This window comes from Amia ocellicauda, chromosome 10 (assembly GCF_036373705.1).
Source record: "Amia ocellicauda isolate fAmiCal2 chromosome 10, fAmiCal2.hap1, whole genome shotgun sequence".
Lineage (NCBI taxonomy): Eukaryota > Metazoa > Chordata > Actinopteri > Amiiformes > Amiidae > Amia > Amia ocellicauda.
The window spans coordinates 16,213,095-16,232,977 of NC_089859.1; the positions used below are offsets into that span (position 1 = coordinate 16,213,095).

Sequence of the window (19,883 nt, forward strand, 5' to 3'; positions counted from 1 at the left end):
AGATTGTCCAGGAAACTAAAGTCTAAACATTAAGCAACTAAATATTTACATAAATCAACGCAAAAACAAAGGTCACTAGGTGAATCATGGGCGCATTGTAATATTTTTCCCTGATAAAATGGATAAAAGCAGGCTCGTCTCTCTTTAAGGGCTGCAATTTATTTAAAGCCCAGCATCACACGCGTTTCCCCAAACAGGAAGTGCTCTGATTTGTGCAGGTGAGTGGAGCGTGACATCACTGCTCATATCCGGTCAGTGGTTTTCAGTTATAAAAAGATCAGTGGACGTTATTCCTTTTTATTACTATATTTGAAAGAATCTGTGTTCACTACCAGAACCCAAATCTACATCGGTTTGTAACTCGTTGTTTTTGTTTAAGTACAGAATGCCCTGTCGGAAATTACAACCGCTTTGGAATGTAAACCCCCAAACATGTCAATTTCAGGCTGGCCTCTGCGATTGGTCACCGGGCAGTGTCTGTCATTCAGCGCTGCGTTGATTGGTTAATCTGTAATATCCGCCTCAAATCTCATGTCGTCTATTGGTCACTGTACACCTTCCGGATAGCTCTCTAACGCTGATAGGCTCGTTTTTGTAGAATTTCAACCAATAGGAAGCGTGCAGACGAGTTTTGAAATAATTTGCTTGTTTTTCTTGCTAAACCGGCCAGGGTCTGTATGTAACCGTGTTATTTGTAAATATTAGGTTAGATCTTCACTATTTTAAAGTAAATTATATTAAGGAGATGTCAGTACGAAACACAGGTGTCATATGTCGTTCTTGGTAAGATACTAAACGTTACATGTCCCGGTAAGGGGTATTTTGGATGCAGGAATAGCTGCTCTAAATCGCTGTTGACTTCTAAGACTGGAGTTCATATTGCTGGTAAATCTATATATGCAATTTAAAAAACGTGTCTGTGCTAGATTCGGATCTTGCGTGAGATCTTCAACAACTTCAACAATTCACCTGATTTGTATCGATATCAATGTCTGCAAGTATCCCGGAGACATTTCGACTTTAAACTGTTTTAGCTCCTCCAGTCTAACTGGCATATCGAGTCTATAACTATTGTCACAGATTGGCTCTGGAAAATCAGCAATGGTAAGGAAAGTACTTTAATTTCTCTTCATACTATAGGTATTCTTTCAAGTTTTGATCATACGTCTGAAATATGTACTCCTCACTATTCGGCCAGGAGAAAATTCGATGTTTTGTAACTGTAAAGATCACATGTAACCATGTTCTCGTCATGATTTGAAAAAAATATATATTTTATTACATTTTCTACTAAAGGGGGGGTTTGAGGTTTAAACTTACAAAAGTAATTATCATCTTTATACGACTTTAAAATAACTATGCAGATTAAACGCATCATGAGATGTAGGGAACAGATTTGTGCGTTCAGATTACTTCATAATGGGAGCATTGTTGGTTATCACAGTGGTACATAGACCTTTGTGTGCAGTTCTGTATGGATACATTGAAAATTATCTTGAAACACTGAATTCTACCAAGTACAAGGCTGTGCTGTGTATTTCTATGTAAAAACTTGTATTTCAGATAACTAATCTAACCTTTTTTCTTCACCTTTTTCCTTTTTCCTCTCTCCTGCACACCCAGGCAAGTGAAAAGGAGAATCTGTCTAATCCAGTGTCTCGCCTGCAGCGCCGCACTCTTCCCCTCTCCAGACGTCAGTCTTTGCCCACTGTCAAGGCTCTCGCTGCCCCTCAGGCTGCATTGACCCTGGTACGGAGGCCTTTGAGGGACAAGAGGAACCTGCAGGAGTTGGGCTCAGCCCTGGGGGCCGTGAAGAAGCCCAGCTCTCAGGGTGGTGATAGCCTGAGGCCTCTGGAGGAGCGCTCCCTCAAGAGGCAGGAAGACATTGCCCTGCGGCGCTTCAGTCTGGGCTCGGAAGATTGGACCCTGCAGCGTGTTCAGAGGCAGCACAAACCGGCCACCATGGTGACCAAAGTCCCCTTCAAGGAGCTGACCAACCAATTGCAAGCGGTGGGTGCGCTGGCAGAGAAGGAAGCAGGCAGGGGTGTAGCGGTCGTCTGCTTCCTATCGGAGAACATGGTGTCTCCCAAGAGAGAGACAGACTGCAACCTGAGCGCCAGCTGCTGTGCTCCCAACAGCACCTTCGAAATCTCGACTTCTGGAGCTGGAAATCCCAACCGCACCTTCGAAACTGCAGCCTCTGGAGCTGGAAATCCCAACCACACCATTGAAACTGCAGCCTCTGGAGCCGGAAATCCCAACCGCACCATTGAAACTGCAGCCTCTGGAGCCGGAAATCCCAACCGCACCTTCGAAACTGCAGCCTCTGGAGCTGGAAATCCCAACCACACCATTGAAACTGCAGCCTCTGGAGCTGGAAATCCCAACCACACCATTGAAACTTTGGCCTCTGGAGCTGGAAATCCTAACCGCACCATTGAAACTTTGGCATCTGGAGCTGGGAATCCCAACAGCACCTTCTTCCCCTCCCTGCTGTATGCTGACCTGAGCGCTGATTGTGGGAAGGAGCCCCTGGAGAGCAGTCTGCCAGCCCTGGTCCTGCCCCAGTTGCATCAACATGAGGAGGTTGGGGCCACTGTCTCAGACAGCCCCTCCCCCGTCAGCCAGCACCTACACCAGGTAAACAACTTGTGTCTGTCCAAGCAGCGCTACTTCTGTGACCCCATGGAGGGTGGAGTCAAGCAACCCAGGAAGTGTCTTACACCTGTCATGGAGGAAGTGTCCCCCCCTATGGGAGAAGATAAAATCTGTCCCATGTACCTCAGTTTTTTCGCCAAGGAGTGTGATGATATGGTGGGGCAGATGTTCATACACCCGTCCAGCCCTGCTGGCCTGGGTTACTCCCCATCCCCCTGGAAGAGTAGCCGAGTGGACTACTCCACCATCCAGGCCGAGCCCCTGCCCCCGCCCTGCGACCTGCTGGAGTCCCAGCTGGAGCCCCAGCTGGAGCCTTCCTGCAGCAGTCTGGACATGGAGGCCTCAGACATCAGCCTCCTGGACCTGGAGGACGTGGACCTGGAGCTGGTGAAGCTGAAGGAGGAGAGTGTGGAGGCCCATGGGAAGGAGGCTGCTGGAGAGCGGCGGTCAGGGAAGTCGCCCATCGCCTTCCTATTGGAGAAGCTCCAGTCGCTCAGCAGCACAGGGTCCTCACTGGAGGGCACGTTTGACGTCTCTGAGAAAAGGAAGAGCAGGGAGCTGTGCCAGGATGGGGTGCTGGGGATGCCAGTCGGAGGGAAGGTGGAGGGGGAAGAGGAAGAGAGGTCTCCCGTGGCCACAGCCAATACCACCCTGGTCCTCCAGCCTGCTTCCATGGGCGAGCCAAATACCACTGTGGATGTGTCGCAGTTGGTTGCTGGACCCAGCTCTGGGCCTGTGAATAAGAACGACACCTGGGAGCCAAACCTCCGTGTTGGGCAGAGGCGTGAGAGCCAGGAAAAGGGTGCCGAAAGCAGTCAGACCAAGCCGGTGGTGGCGGAGGGCAGCTTCTGCAGTGAGATGTGGGACCTGGCGTGCGACACAGAAGGCCTCCTGTCTACGGACGATAGCCTGCTAAGGAGCTTTCCACTGATCAGCTCCACGCCGCTCTCTGTGCCACCGGTCTTCAACTTCACCCATACGCTGAAAGACTCCACCGTCACCTCTCTGCTGGGCAACAGTGGGAGTGGCAGCAGCAGTGGTGTCACCAGCTTGGATGGGTTTCCCAAACAGGAGCCCAGCGCTTTGACCCAGAGAGCCAGCTTTGGAGCCAAGCCTTCCACCATCATCACGGATCGCAAGACACTGCTGAACCCCGCAACCATGGCTTTGCAGAGGAATACTTTCACCAAGCCCAGGATGCTGATGCTTCCAAGGAGGGGCAGCACCCAGCATCTGTCCAAGGTCAGCTCCTCAAAGGTGGCCAGTGCTGCTGCTGCCGCCCCTTCCAGCTCCGTGCTGCACAGACCCCCCCAGGTAGCTGTAAAGAAGCTTCAGGGAGTGTCGAAGCCTGCTGCTCACAGCCAGCCCACCCGCAGCTCAACAGAGGTATGTTGGGTGCCCCGATTTAGATTTTGCCTCTTTCTATAAATGGAAGATCTGGTTTCCAAACATGTTTTTGTTTGGTTATTTATGTTTGGTTCATTATGACAAGTGATTCAGCAGCTGGGTCGCAAAACACAGATGTTTGTATTGTCAAGCGCCAGCTTAATCAAACAAGGAATTCACAAGGAGAAGTGCTCAAGTCTGATCTCTCCCCAGGGCTGGAGGTTCATAGGGGGACAGTTTACTCATCCTCAGCGTGTAGTGTGAATACCTGAGGACAGTTACTGAATTGGTGTGTGATTTTAAGGTTTTGTTGCATTTGGCCTGGGAGACTAAATTTATATGATGAGCAAGTTTAAATAAAATAATTTTAAATATATATTTTTTTTTTATAGTTGTGACTTTTATTTGCTTATTTTATTTAATTCCTTTAGGGTTCTGCAGGCACTGTTTCCAGTGATGTCTCTGTGTCCAGACTGTCACTGAGTAGTAGCAGGCGGGTGTCCACTGCAGGTAAGGAGCTTGGAGGAAATTAACTGCTTTCCCAGTCCTGGGGTCACTTCTGCCAGAGGCCATCTCGTGCTGAAGACTTTTCTGTTCCTGTATTTCAGGGGTGGCTATCCATGGTCCTGGAGAGCCGCAGCGTCTACAGAGTTTTGTTCTATCCAGATCGTAAACTGCATTCTTGAACCAATTGTGGGTCTTAATTAGGCTAAATGTCACTGTGTTCAAGGTATCCAATGACTGGTAATTAAGAGAGACCTGGAAAACCTTCAGGATTGCAGCTCTCCAGAAACAGGGTTGGCCACCCCTGCTGTATTTGGTTTCCTGTTTTAATGTGCACTTACGGACTGAATTCATCTCCGTCAGAGTGCTTGACACTCGCCAGACTGTATGCTTTACATGGATGCTGTAGTCTAGCCAAATTACAGGACAGGCCGGCAAACTGCATGTTCGCTACATGCTGAGTTTAAAAAAAAAATGCCTTTTAAAGCATTTATTATTATTATTATTATTATTGGTTATGTATGTAATATGAATTATGTATTACATGATGAAGGCACTGCTGCATAAAGCACAGTGTTTGAGCCTGTAGCTGTCCTCCAGAGCATGCTGATGTACTGTCCCTGACCTTACCTGCTTTTCCTCAGGTTCCAGGATGCCGGCTGCCAGCCTGCCCAAGCCCGCGCCTGCCAGTCGGGCACCAGCCTCCTCCCTAAGAGCTCCTCAGGGCCTGCGAGCCCCTGCCAGTCGGCGTGATGCTAGCATCTCGGGTACAGTACCTCCCCATGCCCTTGCCTTGCTCTCGGCCCCAATTCCTGTGTCCTTCCCTGTCTCCCCTGTGTTTGTTTTAATCCATTTAACCCTCAGTGGTGTACTGTAGTATTTTTCTCTGGACAGTTGCCTGATAGCAGGCAGGGGGAGGTTGAGGTTAAGGGGGGTGATGCTTGTTTACATTTTATTAAAACACAGCTGCCATTTTGTACCCGCCTGTATCGTTGCTGCGTCGGGCATTGTATTGGGTGGTGTGTCGGGATGAGGTGCGGTGCGGTGCGGTGCCGGCCTTCCCTGGCTGCTATGTTCACTGCCGGCCTGCTTCTGCTTCCAGGTTCAGAGGTCACCGGCCCCTCCTCCTGCTCCAGCAGACTGCAGCAACCAACCACCAAGTTGGCCCGCAAGACTGCAGATGAATCCATCCTCCCCATCTCAAAGAAGAAGAGAGTTGGTAGGGAGCATATTTAATCTTTCTTGACTGTATCCCTTTTGACCCCACCCACTCGCTTTCTGGGCCATTTTGAAAAAAATAATTGGTAATGGAGTTCCCTGCTTTGGATTCGAACCGTACACTCCATGCACCATAGCACTGCGCTATACCTGCTAGACCATTTGGGATGATATTTCAATGCAGAAGGCTTGACTTAACTTAGCTTGATTTTTTTCGGAGGGTTATGTCACTTGTAATGTGCTCATATACCATACCGGTTAAGACGGCAACAGGGGAGCGATCATTCAGTGTACTAAACCTACTCAAAACATATTTGTGCTCCACTATGACAGAAGGACTTATTGGGCTAGTGCACCTGTATAAGCACCTCAAACTAATTTCTGCACATGCTATCTCTTTGAATTCCAACCCGTTGTCAGGCATCACAACAGGAGACTTACACTCCCCTAGAAACCTCCACATTAGCAGCAGAAACTGCTTCTTTCCAATAAAGATACATATTTCTAGCAGGTGCAAGCATTGAAAATTGTGCATCCTCACCTGTTACAATTACAGAGCTCCACTGAAATAGATCTCTTTGACATGCACCAGAAACCGCATCTAGTTTTCCTGCAAAATGTCAATTTTCCACTGGATGTGTCCTATAGTGATGTGTGGTTGTGAAGCAAAGATATGTTTGAGTCATGATCTGCCTGATTTCATGGAGGTTTTGAGCTGATTTTGTCGACTCTGAATGGCGCATTTCAGGTATTTAATTTTCACCGTTTTATGGGGGAGGACCCCCAGCCCCCCTTGCCATGATTTCATTTTTCCTCACCACCCTCATCATGGGGCCCCCCCTCCACGAATTCCTGGCAACGCCACTGTTCTAGGACCAGTGTGGGCTGAACTGTACTCAGCCCTTAACTGAGGTGATTACCATTACTCTTAAATTCAAATCTTTCAATTAAAATACAGAAATCAATAAATGTATAAAGACAATGATTTCAGTCAGCACTGTAGGCTTCCTGGTCTCAAACCAGAAGACCTTCCTCCTGGACAGGAAGGGGAAACTGCATTAATAGTCCTCTCTCCTCCTCTTTCCCTCCTCCTTCCCTCTCTCCACCTGCTGGGCGTCGACCTCCCTCTGACAGATGCCATGTCCTCGGGCAGCAGTGCTCCCCAGAAGAGCCTGGTCTCGGTGCCAGCCCCCCGGGGCCTGAGGAAACCTACCACAAAGCTGTCCGGCAGGACCCCAGAGTCCAGGAAGTCCAGCCTGCCCTCCGTCAAGACCACGCAGATGGGTAGGTGACTGGTGCAGTCACTCCTCGTCTTCCACTGCCCTGGTCCTGGAGAGCTGCAGGGTTTATTATTATTTTTTATTATTTTTATTTCTTGGCAGACACCATTATCCAGGGCGACTTACAACATAAGCACAATACAAAGTGCAAAAATACAGTTTAGTACAAGGCATCAAACATTACAAATTCAAATTAACATTATACAAAGCAATTCAAGATATAATACATTTTACAACTTCCAATTTACACAGTTAAGTACAGTAAGTGCGGACATATATCCTGGAAAGTAAGCCAAGTGCCGTCAAGATGTAAGGTACAGTCAAGGGTTACGGGAAAGGGAGCAAGGAGGAAAATCAATCAATAAAATGCTATGAAGTGCTATCTAACGGGGATTAAAAGGAATAATATTACAATTACTGTCTGAAAAGATGCGTCTTGAGTAAGCGCCGGAAGGAGGTCAAGGACTCTGCTGTTTTGAATTGAGATTCATGGATTTTGTGCTCTACTGGAAACGGAACCCAGTGGACAGGGCCAGGGCTGCAAACGCCTCCCTCCGTCAAGAGCACCCAGTCTATCAATGCTCCGCTCCAGTTACCAACCAGTCAAACTGATGTGGTTCAGTCTGGTAATACTGGTACAAGTTCAACATGACCGTGGGGCCCTGGGTTGCAGTGGTTTTCAAATCGTACTTGGCTCTGGTCACCTCAAGACCATCACTGTCCAGTGTTCTTTTTTTATTGTCCAGTCTGTGGCACGCTGGAGCCATAAAGAAAACGGTGGCCACATTGCAACTGGTCTGCACATCTCTCCAGTGGAAGAACCAGCCTTCACATGTATCCCTCTCCCCCTTCAGGTCCTCATGTCTTTGCAGTTCCTAAACTGGGGTTCAGACAGCCAACTACTGGACTGCCCCGGAGGATTGAGGGTAAGGTGGCTAGGCGGGGTGTGGTGTGGGTGTTTTCTCTTGCTCTTGTGCTCCAGGATGTGAGCTGGGAATGATTTCAGATTCCAAATAATCCCTGTGCAGCTACAATAACAGGGTTTCCCACAGTGCTATTCAGGCCAGGCAGCCTGCTTTGCCAAAAATCATTGCCACCTGCCAAAGAAATGCGTGAACAGGGGGATTGTGCCATGAGGCATGCTCCACCCCCCTCCTTCCCCCCCCTGCTCTCGTTCGCCATGGCTAAACCCCCTCTGTAAGAAACCGCCTCCACTGTAACACAGCTCCCCTCCCGACAATCCACTAGCACCCTCTCCTTGCTGGTTCAAATTTCTTCAGGAAACTTTTCTGTTCACCTTTTAAATCTTCATTTAGAGCACCAACCTGTGGTTTGAGTTATTGCTTTTGTTTCATTAGTGTTGATGCGTATTGCAAAGTGAAGTCGGGTCCAGCTGTTGATGGGGCCTGGCGGGAACTGATCTTCCTCTCCCTCTCCCTCTCCCTCTCCCTCTCAGGTCATGTCCCTTCCTCCAGCTCTATACCAGCCCCCAAGCAACCAGGGCCTAGCCAATCCACAGACACTAGGGGTGAGTCAGACCACGGAGAACCTTTGTGCATCTCTATCTGTGTCTGTCTGTGTGTTATTCCAGCATGATTACTTGTTTTGAGGCTAACATTCAAAGTAGGTTGTTGCGTGTACTGGTGTAACCTAATAAGATCTAGTGATCGAACTGGATTAAACTGGGACCTTTGTTTGTCCTGTGAGGGTCGCCAGCCACACTCCTCGAGATGCACACCTGCTTGTCACGTTTAAATTGAGTTTGTTTATGGTGTGAGAGTGAGAGGTGGTGTTAGTGTATGGATAGTATTGCCTGATTTATTAGTGTTTGTGGCTTTGCTGCTGTTTGTCTGGGTGACTCGGGTCTAACCTCCTGATCTGCTCGCACTCTTTCCTTCTCCTTTCAGCTCCAGGTCCATCAAATCGCAAGACTCAGGAGCACGAGACCAAAGGTACCATCAGATGCAGTGTAATCAATCCCAAAACTAAAGTAGGAGTGTTCAGGACTGTGCCGAGACTCCTGTCACGTGTTTCTGTGGCGCTCCCTTCCAGTCTGACAGTCGCACATTTTATTTATTTTTATTTCTAAAGATATTATGCTTTACCAGTAGTATTAATGACATTTTCTTCTTAAGATGCTGTTCTGACTGGTACCACATCATTGGACCAAGGAGCCCCCAGGCAGACCCCAGAGAAGCAAGGCCAGGGTATGGGTTTCTCTTCGCTGCAGTTTTGGTTTGGTTGTGGTTGATTATTTAAATGTGATTTTAAATAGTCCTTTGATAGAAAAGAAGGCAATGGTAAAATTAGCTCTGTATTTGTATAGTTTCTTAGAAGTATACATTGCTGTGGGGATCTAATCTCTTGTTTGGGAAATTCACTCCCTTACACAGGTGCATATAGACCTGCACTGGGCCGTTGGGATCTTAATCCCCTGGACGTATGCACTGGTTGAGCAGAATTCTACTTTTTCTTTATCTGTGCCTGCTTTTCATTGATGGGAAGATTATTGTTCTAATCATTTTATAGATGTGTAATGAAACTCCAATTAAATCTTGACCTCTCTACAGATCGAGTGAGGCATAGTTATATGTTCACCATGGTCACATTGCCCTAGTTGAAAGGCTCTGATTGGTTGCTCTTCCTCTTGGTCAGGTGCTGCACAGTCAGTCAATGGGACCTCCAGAGCAGACTCCCCAGGTGTGAGTCCCCAGCAAGCGAACCCAAGTAAGACCCTGGTATCCATCTGTTAGCATGCCTGTGTTTTAATAATAATTTATTTATTGGCAGAAGCCCTTATCTAGGGCGACTTACAAAACATAATCATCATACAAAGTGCAAAAATACAGTTCAGTACAAGGCATCAAACATTACAAATTCAGATTTACATTATACAAAGCAATTCAAAGCATAATACATTTGTAAAATGTATTTTACATAATTTTACATAATACATTTTAATGTTACAGTCTGGCCTACTCTTGTGTTTGCAGTCGTGGCTTGTGCTCCCTTTAGTAATGGAACGCGTCTTCTCCCCAGATCTCCCCCATGGGATCGTCGCTCCTGAAGTGTCCCTGCCAGCTGTGCCACCCAAGACCGATCAGGCCGGTAAGATCTGTGCTGTCTGCGCTCTGCTTCAGCAGCTAGAGGTGGCTGGCATCCTGGCCAGGTTTTAGTTTTCACCACAATACGTTTTTCGGCTTAAGTCGGGACGGTGTGTTTCTAATGCTTCAGTTCACATTTTCATCTGTGCTACGTTACTCTAAACTGGGTCAAGGTAGTTAATAGTTAATTAATATAATTTAAATGTAAAAAATGGACTGTTTATGGCTATCAGGGCCTGGAGGGGAGATATATAAAACCCACACTGGCTTCACTTTTTCAGTGCACCTGATCGTGTGTATGTTCTTGTTTTTCCCTCTCCGTAGGTCCTCAGTCACCAGTTAACGTGACCTTTGAAAAAGACGCTGCCGGTCCTGCTGGTTCTCTGCATGAAAACGAGGCTGGTATGAACACAGTCTCTCCATTCTCTTGACCCCTATGTTCTTCTATCCTCTCTCCTCCTCAGTAACTGCTTACTCCCATTTCAGGTTCAGCTTCCTGTGCCAACCTTACAATTGAATTGGACTCCTCAGCTGCCAGTTTACAGATGGATGGTGAGTTAATGGGCCAGTATCGGAGCTATGCTGTTTCTATGCATCCCGGATCTGTGCACAGATCTGAATTGGCCAGTCTCCTTAGCCTCTTTGGTGTACTCCGGTACCTGTGCAGTGAGTCTGCAAATATGCATTCCTGTGTAATTTCAGTACTGAAGAGAATTTGCTTGGCAGTAAAATTATTGCAGATGTCTCCCATATTAGTGATAGAAAGAAACTCGTGTTAATGAGTTGTCAAATGTTGTTTTTCTTGTAGGCAAATGACACTGTTCAGTACCTCACATGCCCTGGAATTTATTTTCATGTTTGTTTGTTTTTAAATCCCTTTTGAAGGCGTGTAGAATCCATGCCAGCACAACCACCACCAGGGCACAGTAGTGAACCATGCATACAAGCAATGAGAGAGGGGGGGCTGCACAGTTCTGGTTCTGGAGAGCCAAAGTCCTGTAGCTTTTCATTTTTAAAAATCTTTATATAGTTCTAGATATGCTCAATAATGAGCAGGAATTTAAGTTCATCTGTACTTCTTTAAAAATAAACATAAAAAATTATCCAATTATTGTTCATCCAGAGCTTTGGATTTTGCCTTTCATCCATATAGGCAGATGTGGGTTTGTGTGTGTGTCTATGTACACTTCTAGATGGATGTAGAGTGTCTTATTCCTTCAGTTTCCCTCCTTTCTCTCCCAGGCCCTCCCCTAGCAGCCTCTGTGCTTTGTGACCCAGATGTTCCCGAAGCCAGTCTGCAGAAAGAACAGCAGGGTGAGAGTTACACACACTGTCCCATAGCTTGCTCCTGCAGCGCTGCATGGAGCTTGTGCAGGTCTCCTGTGGGTGAACCGCTTGAGACCGGTCAGAGGGGGTTAGGTCTCTGTCCTCACCAGTCAAGTGGACTTGCATGTGAAAACCTCAGCTGCGTTCCAAGTGTACAAGTGTCTGTAAAGTAATAGTGGGTTACTAACAAAAAAAATGTTAGTTCTATTTTGGCCGCAGCTACTGAGCTGAGGGTGAAGCACAACTGGCCAGTGAGGTTGGTTCCCTTTCACTCGAGGAAGAAAGGAGGGCTGTTGCTGTCCTCCAGCACCCTGTCAGACTTCTTATTCTTACTTTCACAGATCCTCTTCCCCTGGCCAGCGGGATGCTCGAGCCTGCTGCCAGCCCGCCCAAGGAGAGTTCAGGTAAGTGCTGGACATGGTCATCTGCAGTGGAGTGGGCTCTGGGGACCAGAATTGAATGGTTTGGTTTTATTTTTTTCTCTTCCCCCTTTCTCCCAAGGTTCTCTTTCGCCAAGTGCCCCAATCCCCCACACAGACGTGCCTGCGACAGGGCCCCTGCAGGGGAAGCACAGTGAGTCCAGTTCAGCAGTTGTCTCTGCACCGAGTCAGGGTTATATGGTGCCGGCCCTGGAGGCCCGTGGCCCAGCTATATCTGTTCTTATCCTTTAAATCCTCAGAACAGTCTTGCTTGGAAAACGCAGAGCTGGGGAAAAAGGATGAAATATGATAACATGCGTCTCAGTGTTTTAATGCATGCATGTTTTGTAGTGTTACAATCTAGAACTAAAATGTGTTTAATTGGGATTTTCTGTCACTGATCTAGACTGTTATATAATATAGATGTTGGAAAAAATATTATCTTTTTTATTAACTACGAATAAAAAACAAAAGTCTTGGTTTATAAAATAAATAATACAATTAGCACTGAAACTCAAATAAAAAAGAGCAGGCTGTACAACAACATTGAGTGACCGGGCAAGGAGGTCAGTTGTCGTAGAAGTTGCTACCAATCTAATGATATATCTGAAGGAGCTGCAGAGTTCCAGGGTCAGGATGGGAGAAACTGTCTGTATTTCAGTTATTACCCAGGTGCAACACAAAGCTGAGCTATATAAGAGTGGTGTGGATAAACCCATTTCTGAAAATCCATTGCATCCAATCCCATTTGGATTTTGCCATGAGCCATGTGGAATCTAAACTGGGTCAAGGTAGATAAAGTTAATTTAATAGTTAATACATTTGAAATGTAAAAAATTGACTGTTTATGGCTATCGGGGCCTGGAGGAATGATGTATACAACCCACACTGCCTCCACTTTTCAGTGCACCTGATCGTGTGTATGTTCTTGTTTTTCCCTCTCCGTAGGTCCTCAGTCACCAGTTAACGTGACCTTTGAAAAAGACGCTGCCGGTCCTGCTGGTTCTCTGCATGAAAACGAGGCTGGTATGAACACAGTCTCTCCATTCTCTTGACCCCTATGTTCTTCTATCCTCTCTCCTCCTCAGTAACTGCTTACTCCCATTTCAGGTTCAGCTTCCTGTGCCAACCTTACAATTGAATTGGACTCCTCAGCTGCCAGTTTACAGATGGATGGTGAGTTAATGGGCCAGTATCGGAGCTATGCTGTTTCTATGCATCCCGGATCTGTGCACAGATCTGAATTGGCCAGTCTCCTTAGCCTCTTTGGTGTACTCCGGTACCTGTGCAGTGAGTCTGCAAATATGCATTCCTGTGTAATTTCAGTACTGAAGAGAATTTGCTTGGCAGTAAAATTATTGCAGATGTCTCCCATATTAGTGATAGAAAGAAACTCGTGTTAATGAGTTGTCAAATGTTGTTTTTCTTGTAGGCAAATGACACTGTTCAGTACCTCACATGCCCTGGAATTTATTTTCATGTTTGTTTGTTTTTAAATCCCTTTTGAAGGCGTGTAGAATCCATGCCAGCACAACCACCACCAGGGCACAGTAGTGAACCATGCATACAAGCAATGAGAGAGGGGGGGCTGCACAGTTCTGGTTCTGGAGAGCCAAAGTCCTGTAGCTTTTCATTTTTAAAAATCTTTATATAGTTCTAGATATGCTCAATAATGAGCAGGAATTTAAGTTCATCTGTACTTCTTTAAAAATAAACATAAAAAATTATCCAATTATTGTTCATCCAGAGCTTTGGATTTTGCCTTTCATCCATATAGGCAGATGTGGGTTTGTGTGTGTGTCTATGTACACTTCTAGATGGATGTAGAGTGTCTTATTCCTTCAGTTTCCCTCCTTTCTCTCCCAGGCCCTCCCCTAGCAGCCTCTGTGCTTTGTGACCCAGATGTTCCCGAAGCCAGTCTGCAGAAAGAACAGCAGGGTGAGAGTTACACACACTGTCCCATAGCTTGCTCCTGCAGCGCTGCATGGAGCTTGTGCAGGTCTCCTGTGGGTGAACCGCTTGAGACCGGTCAGAGGGGGTTAGGTCTCTGTCCTCACCAGTCAAGTGGACTTGCATGTGAAAACCTCAGCTGCGTTCCAAGTGTACAAGTGTCTGTAAAGTAATAGTGGGTTACTAACAAAAAAAATGTTAGTTCTATTTTGGCCGCAGCTACTGAGCTGAGGGTGAAGCACAACTGGCCAGTGAGGTTGGTTCCCTTTCACTCGAGGAAGAAAGGAGGGCTGTTGCTGTCCTCCAGCACCCTGTCAGACTTCTTATTCTTACTTTCACAGATCCTCTTCCCCTGGCCAGCGGGATGCTCGAGCCTGCTGCCAGCCCGCCCAAGGAGAGTTCAGGTAAGTGCTGGACATGGTCATCTGCAGTGGAGTGGGCTCTGGGGACCAGAATTGAATGGTTTGGTTTTATTTTTTTCTCTTCCCCCTTTCTCCCAAGGTTCTCTTTCGCCAAGTGCCCCAATCCCCCACACAGACGTGCCTGCGACAGGGCCCCTGCAGGGGAAGCACAGTGAGTCCAGTTCAGCAGTTGTCTCTGCACCGAGTCAGGGTTATATGGTGCCGGCCCTGGAGGCCCGTGGCCCAGCTATATCTGTTCTTATCCTTTAAATCCTCAGAACAGTCTTGCTTGGAAAACGCAGAGCTGGGGAAAAGAATAAATATGATAATGTGTTTGTGTGTGTGTTAATGCATGTATGTTTTGTAGTGTTTCAATCTGGAACTAAAATGTGTTTAATTTGGGTTGTTTTGTCACTGATCTAGACGGTGTTATGTAATGTAGATGTTGGAAAAAATATTATCTTTTTTTATTAACTACGAATAAATAAATAAATAAAGTATTGATTGCATAAATATTCATCCCCTTTGCTGTGACTTTGCTGTAGTGCAGCCAGTTGCCTTCCAAAGTCAAAATTTGCACAGATAAATCCAAATCAAAAAAGAAATAGAAAGAATATGGCCCATGACTCTGCTTAGAGCAGAGTTACAAGGCCAAGATGGGAGAAAGTGTCCGTATGTCAATGATTACCACTGGGCTATAGACTTATTCAGCAACCAGATTTATTCCAGGCTTGAAGGGAGTGTCCTACGCCGAGACTGAGGGAACTGAACCTTTTCACCCTGGAGCAGAGGAGACTACGTGGGGACTTGATTCAAGTCTTCAAAATCATGAAAGGCATCGACCACATCAAACCAGAGGAGCTTTTCCAGATCAGCAGGGACACAAATGGAAATTGGGCTTCATGGCATTCAAGACCGAAAACAGGAGACACTTATTTACACAGAGAGTCGTCACTATCTGAACAAACTCCCCAGCGATGTGGTTAAAGCTGACCATTTGGGAACATTTAAAAATAGACTGGCTAGGATCCTTGGATCACTAGATATTAATGGACACCAAATAAGCATGATGGGTCGAATGGCCTCCTCTTGTCTGTAAACTTTATGTTCTTGTATAAAAGAGTGGTGTGGAGAAAATCCATTGCATCCAGTCCCATTTGGATTTGGTCATGAGACATGTGGAAGATGCAGGAAAGATGTGGCAAAAGGTTTTCTGATCAGATGAGACCAAAATTGAACTTTTTGCATTTAGTTTTGCAAATGTTATGTGTGGCGCTAAGGCAACGCTGCTCATCTCCCAGAGAACACCATCCCCACGGTAAAGTGTGGTGGTGGGAGCAACATGTTATGGGGAAGCTTTGCATTGGCAGAGACTGGAAAACTTGTCAGGATTCAGGACAAGACAGATAGTCAAATATAGAAAACTCCTGATGGAAAACCCACTTAAGTCTGCAAGAGACCTTGGACTGGGGCAGTGGTTTACCTTTCAGCAAGACAATGAACCTAAACACACAGCCAAGACTACACTGGAGTGGTTTAAATACCAAGAAGCTGAGTGTCCTAGAATAGCACAGTCAAAGCCCAGACCTCGATCCAATTGAGAATCTTGGGCAAGGCTTGAAAGTTGCTGTTAATCAATGGTGCCTGTCCAACTTGAGAGCTTGAGCATTTTTTCCAAGGTGTTGTCTAAGTGGTGTTAATCAAAGGCAGAAAAATATTTATTCCAGATTGTTCTATAAATGTGAAATTCCTTGGGGGTGAATATTTATGCAATCCACTATATGCATATACATTTTATTTAATAGTAGATCACTCTTGGTTTTTACTCCAACCTAATTCTCTAATCTTAATGGTACTTCTTCTCAGTGTGTAGATCCTATGTGGAACACACAGCCATTTTACAATCTCATCTTTCCCTGTAGGATCTCCAGGCGCTGCCGACGTGTCTCTTGCAAGGGTGCTGCCAGGAGAGAGCCCAGAGAAAGAAAGCGGTCGGTGTCTTGGCTTGAGCTAGGCCTGATCTTTAAATGGATATATTGTTTCTTTCTGGTTTGTGGGTCCGAGCTCTTCGCGGTGTCAGACTGTCAGAACTTAATCTGATGTTTGCCGGAGTGCTTGTGAAGTTACAGATGACCATTTTGAATAGTTTGGTTAATTTCAACTCTCAATGCAGAGGCACATGAGGACTGTGGCTCCGAGTGGCTGAGTGGATGAACCCAGTGCTTCCCAGCCCTGGCCCTGGGGACACTGTCCAGGCAGTTTTATTTAAACTCTTATTTAATTATTTTAACTAATTTGCCTATTTCGAGTTTAACAGGACTGTTCAATCACTGGAGATCTCTTGGATTCTCCAATTTTAATGTTTTAGCGAAGCAATTTAAGCAAATTATCAGTCTGATCTACCTCCATTCATTGTGCCCCCCCCCCCCACACACATACATACATGCATACATACATGACATGGTATGCAAGTGCTCTGTATTACCACCATAAGACCACAGGGTGGCATTGTTTAAGGAGTTACCCTGGTCTCTTCCAAGTACATGAAATATTTTTCTCTTTCTCTCAGGCTGTATTGAATGTGAAGCCTGTCCACAGTGTTGCAAAGAAATCCGGTCACTCCGGGAAAGATGTAGGATTTTGGAAGAGCAACTGAAAGCTTGTAAGTTTTAATAAAAAATAAATTTAAAAAAAATGAGAATAATTGGGGGTGGAAAAGGAATCTTGCTGCTTCTGCCGTCATCCAATTGAGATGGAACTGATCCTGTTGTATATTGAACAAAAATATAAATGCAACTGTGGGTTTGCACAACCGAATTTGAATTTCAAATTAGCCGATTTCCTTATTGTTGCATCAGCTGTCTGGGTGGCTGGTCTCGGACGATCCCACAGGTGAAGCCGGATGTGGATGTCCTGGGCTGGTGTGGTGACACGTGGTCTGCGGTTGTGAGGCCTGTTGGACTTTCTGCCAAATTTTCTAAAATGAGTTTGGCTTATGGTAGAGAAATGAACATTTCAATTCTCTGGCAACAGCTCTGGTGGTCATTCCTGCAGTCACCGTGCCAATTGGATGCCCCCTCAAAACTTGATACATCTGTGGCATTGTGTTGTGTGACAAAATTGCACATTTTACAGTGGGCTTTTCTTGTCCCCAGCACAAGGGGAACCTGTGTAATGATCAGCTTGTGGATATGCCACTACTGTTACATGGTTGGATTATTTTTGCAAAAGATGCTCAATAACAGGGATGTAAACAAATTTGTGCACATAATTTGTGAGAAATAGAATTTTGTATGTATGGAAAATGTCTTGGATCTTTTATTTCCATTCATGAATCACTTTACATTTTACATTGTATTTATTTTTTTGTTTAGTATAATTGGACACGAGCCCTTTTTGATGCATAATCTAATTCCTGTAGTCCCCAGTTCTCTAAAGCATTTGGATTGAAACTTTTGTGAAACTGGTTATTTGTCCTGGAAACAGACCTCCTCCAGCATTGTGTGACTTAACCTTTTTTTTTTTTTTCTTTTTCTTTTCAGTGATTCTGAACAATCCAAAAAAGATGACCCACTGAAGACTGTATTTATATTTGTATTAGTATTATTAACATGTATTATTAATATTAACAAGCTGCTTGGTGTGTGGGAGAGAGAATTATGCATTTAATTTGCACAATAAAGGTTTGCTTAAAAGTTTCTTGTCCTCTGTCATAAAACGACTGTAGAGCCGCATGCACAAAGCTTTGTTTTAATGAGGAAGCAGCTTCACTGGAGACTCGTTGGCGAAACCACTGTCCTGTTCCTTCCAGGATAATTTGCGGAGGCTATGTGCTCCTGGTGGGATCCCTCGCCTCATCTCCCGTTGGCTTTTACTCCGGGCCAGAATCCTGTACCTCACCTGGTCAATTGCAGCCTTTCTTCCATTGTTTTGGCTAGAGACAACTATTGAGTTGTTTTATGGAGATCAATAACTTGATCGTATCTCCAGGTTTCGTCTTAGAATCGTACTCCCAACTGCTGCATTTCTGCTTGGTTTTTATTTGAATGCATTTAAACCAAAGTGTAGGCGTCAAATGGGAGGTGTCTGTGCAACCACTGTTCTGTTGCTCGCTATGCGGGCTGCTGTGTTGTCCTAGGACCCCCGGATATGTTGTCAGACCCCTTGAACTGTGTGTACACTGCACAGCTGCACTCCACTGAGAGCTCCAACTCTCCTCAACAAAAAACTTTTGTTGGCATTTTTTCCGACCCCTGTTCCTCTGCTACAACAGTTCTCTCCAGCCACTTTCCCGAGCCTGAGCTCTCGAAGGTGCGGTTGTGCTTTCGCTTTTTCTGACTGCCGAGTCAACAAAGGTGGGATTGTGGGTATTGTCTGTGGTAGGTGCAGCACGCTTGTAGGACAGCAGTTGGGCGCTGGTCACAATGGTGATGGTGTTGGGTGTAGAGTTTCACACTTTCTGACCCTGCCAGGTTTTAATCCCACAAAACTAGTCTCGGGACTTTTCCAGCCAGGGGAGGGGGTGTTATCTCGCTGATGGAGAATAAAGCCCTTAATCTCCATTTGTAGAGTTTTTGTTGTGTGTCGTCCCCCCACGCAGAAGGCATTTATCACGAGTGGATTTTGGAGACACGATGGTTCATTTCCTTCCTCACTGTGGTGGCTCCTGCACTCTGACACTGAGCTCATTCCTATGACACTTCCTAGACATGCAAATTATTTAAAAAATGTAAAAGAAAGTATAGCACTGCAGCTCGGCCTGCTTAAAGTTGACGCACGGATATTTGGCCGTGAGTGGGAGAGTGCCTCATCAGTCCTGGGCAGTTTAATCGCTCTGTCTGCTGTAGCTGATGTGGTGTGTTGAGCGTAACTAGGTACTAGCATGTGACTGCACCACATTGAAGTTCAATACTGCTGCTAGCATCTGGGGTTTCATTTGTTGTGGTTAAATGAGCCTCAGACATCAATTCCTGGCAGTACCCTTTCCTTCTAAAGAAACCCAGCTGAAGAAAGAAAGAAGAAAAAAAAAAACACCCCGTTTAAAAATGGGCCTTTGGTTTTTTGTTTGGATAAGCTGTTCTGTGCTGCTTTTCTACAAATGTTGTAGGAGTTTCACATTCGAATGGAGTCAACTTCTTTTATCTTGCAAGATTTAGGACTTTTTATGTATTTATTTTAAAGGTTATGGGTACGACCCTTTATATAGATCTTTATAATCAAACTAAATGTTTAGATTTTAAATAAAGAAATGCATATGTAAAGAAAATGGCTAGTATGTGTCCTCTCCACCCTAGATCTACCCTCTCCCCACATGGCTGTTAAACCCCTGGAGTGGGCAACCCCAGTGCCTTGGTCTGATTTGATTTTGTGTGGTTTCTGGTTACTGGACAAGTGGCCCAAGCCAGAATAATGGTGGAGAACTGCTGTTGTATTGTATAAAGACCCCCTACCCCCACCACCAGCACCACCAGACCATGAGTGGAGTATAATGCCCCGTTTCCTATGGCTTCAGGCTGTCGTTTTGTGAATGGTGGGCAGGGACAATCCGCAGAGACAAGCAGCATGAAGGCGGACACGATTTAGTTAATGTGTGTCCATTTACAATTTAAATGAATGAATGAATAAATAAATACAGCA

At 45.7% G+C, this 19,883-nt stretch overlaps 1 protein-coding gene across 1 annotated transcript; it reads left to right on the forward strand.

Moving 5' to 3' along the window:
- The first annotated feature begins 623 nt into the window (after nt 1-623).
- LOC136760019 (uncharacterized) lies at nt 624-17,944 on the forward strand. Its single transcript, XM_066715240.1, has 25 exons — nt 624-1,104; nt 1,624-4,044; nt 4,476-4,554; nt 5,193-5,315; nt 5,651-5,767; nt 6,901-7,050; nt 7,901-7,972; nt 8,503-8,574; nt 8,954-8,998; nt 9,182-9,253; nt 9,702-9,773; nt 10,086-10,154; nt 10,475-10,552; nt 10,637-10,702; nt 11,393-11,464; nt 11,818-11,880; nt 11,978-12,049; nt 12,844-12,921; nt 13,006-13,071; nt 13,762-13,833; nt 14,187-14,249; nt 14,347-14,418; nt 16,169-16,237; nt 16,816-16,908; nt 17,789-17,944. Exons 1-25 carry the CDS (start codon nt 1,102-1,104, stop codon nt 17,821-17,823), a joined length of 4,194 nt encoding a protein of 1,397 aa, XP_066571337.1. The 5' UTR covers nt 624-1,101; the 3' UTR covers nt 17,824-17,944.
- Nucleotides 17,945-19,883: the final 1,939 nt, after the last annotated feature.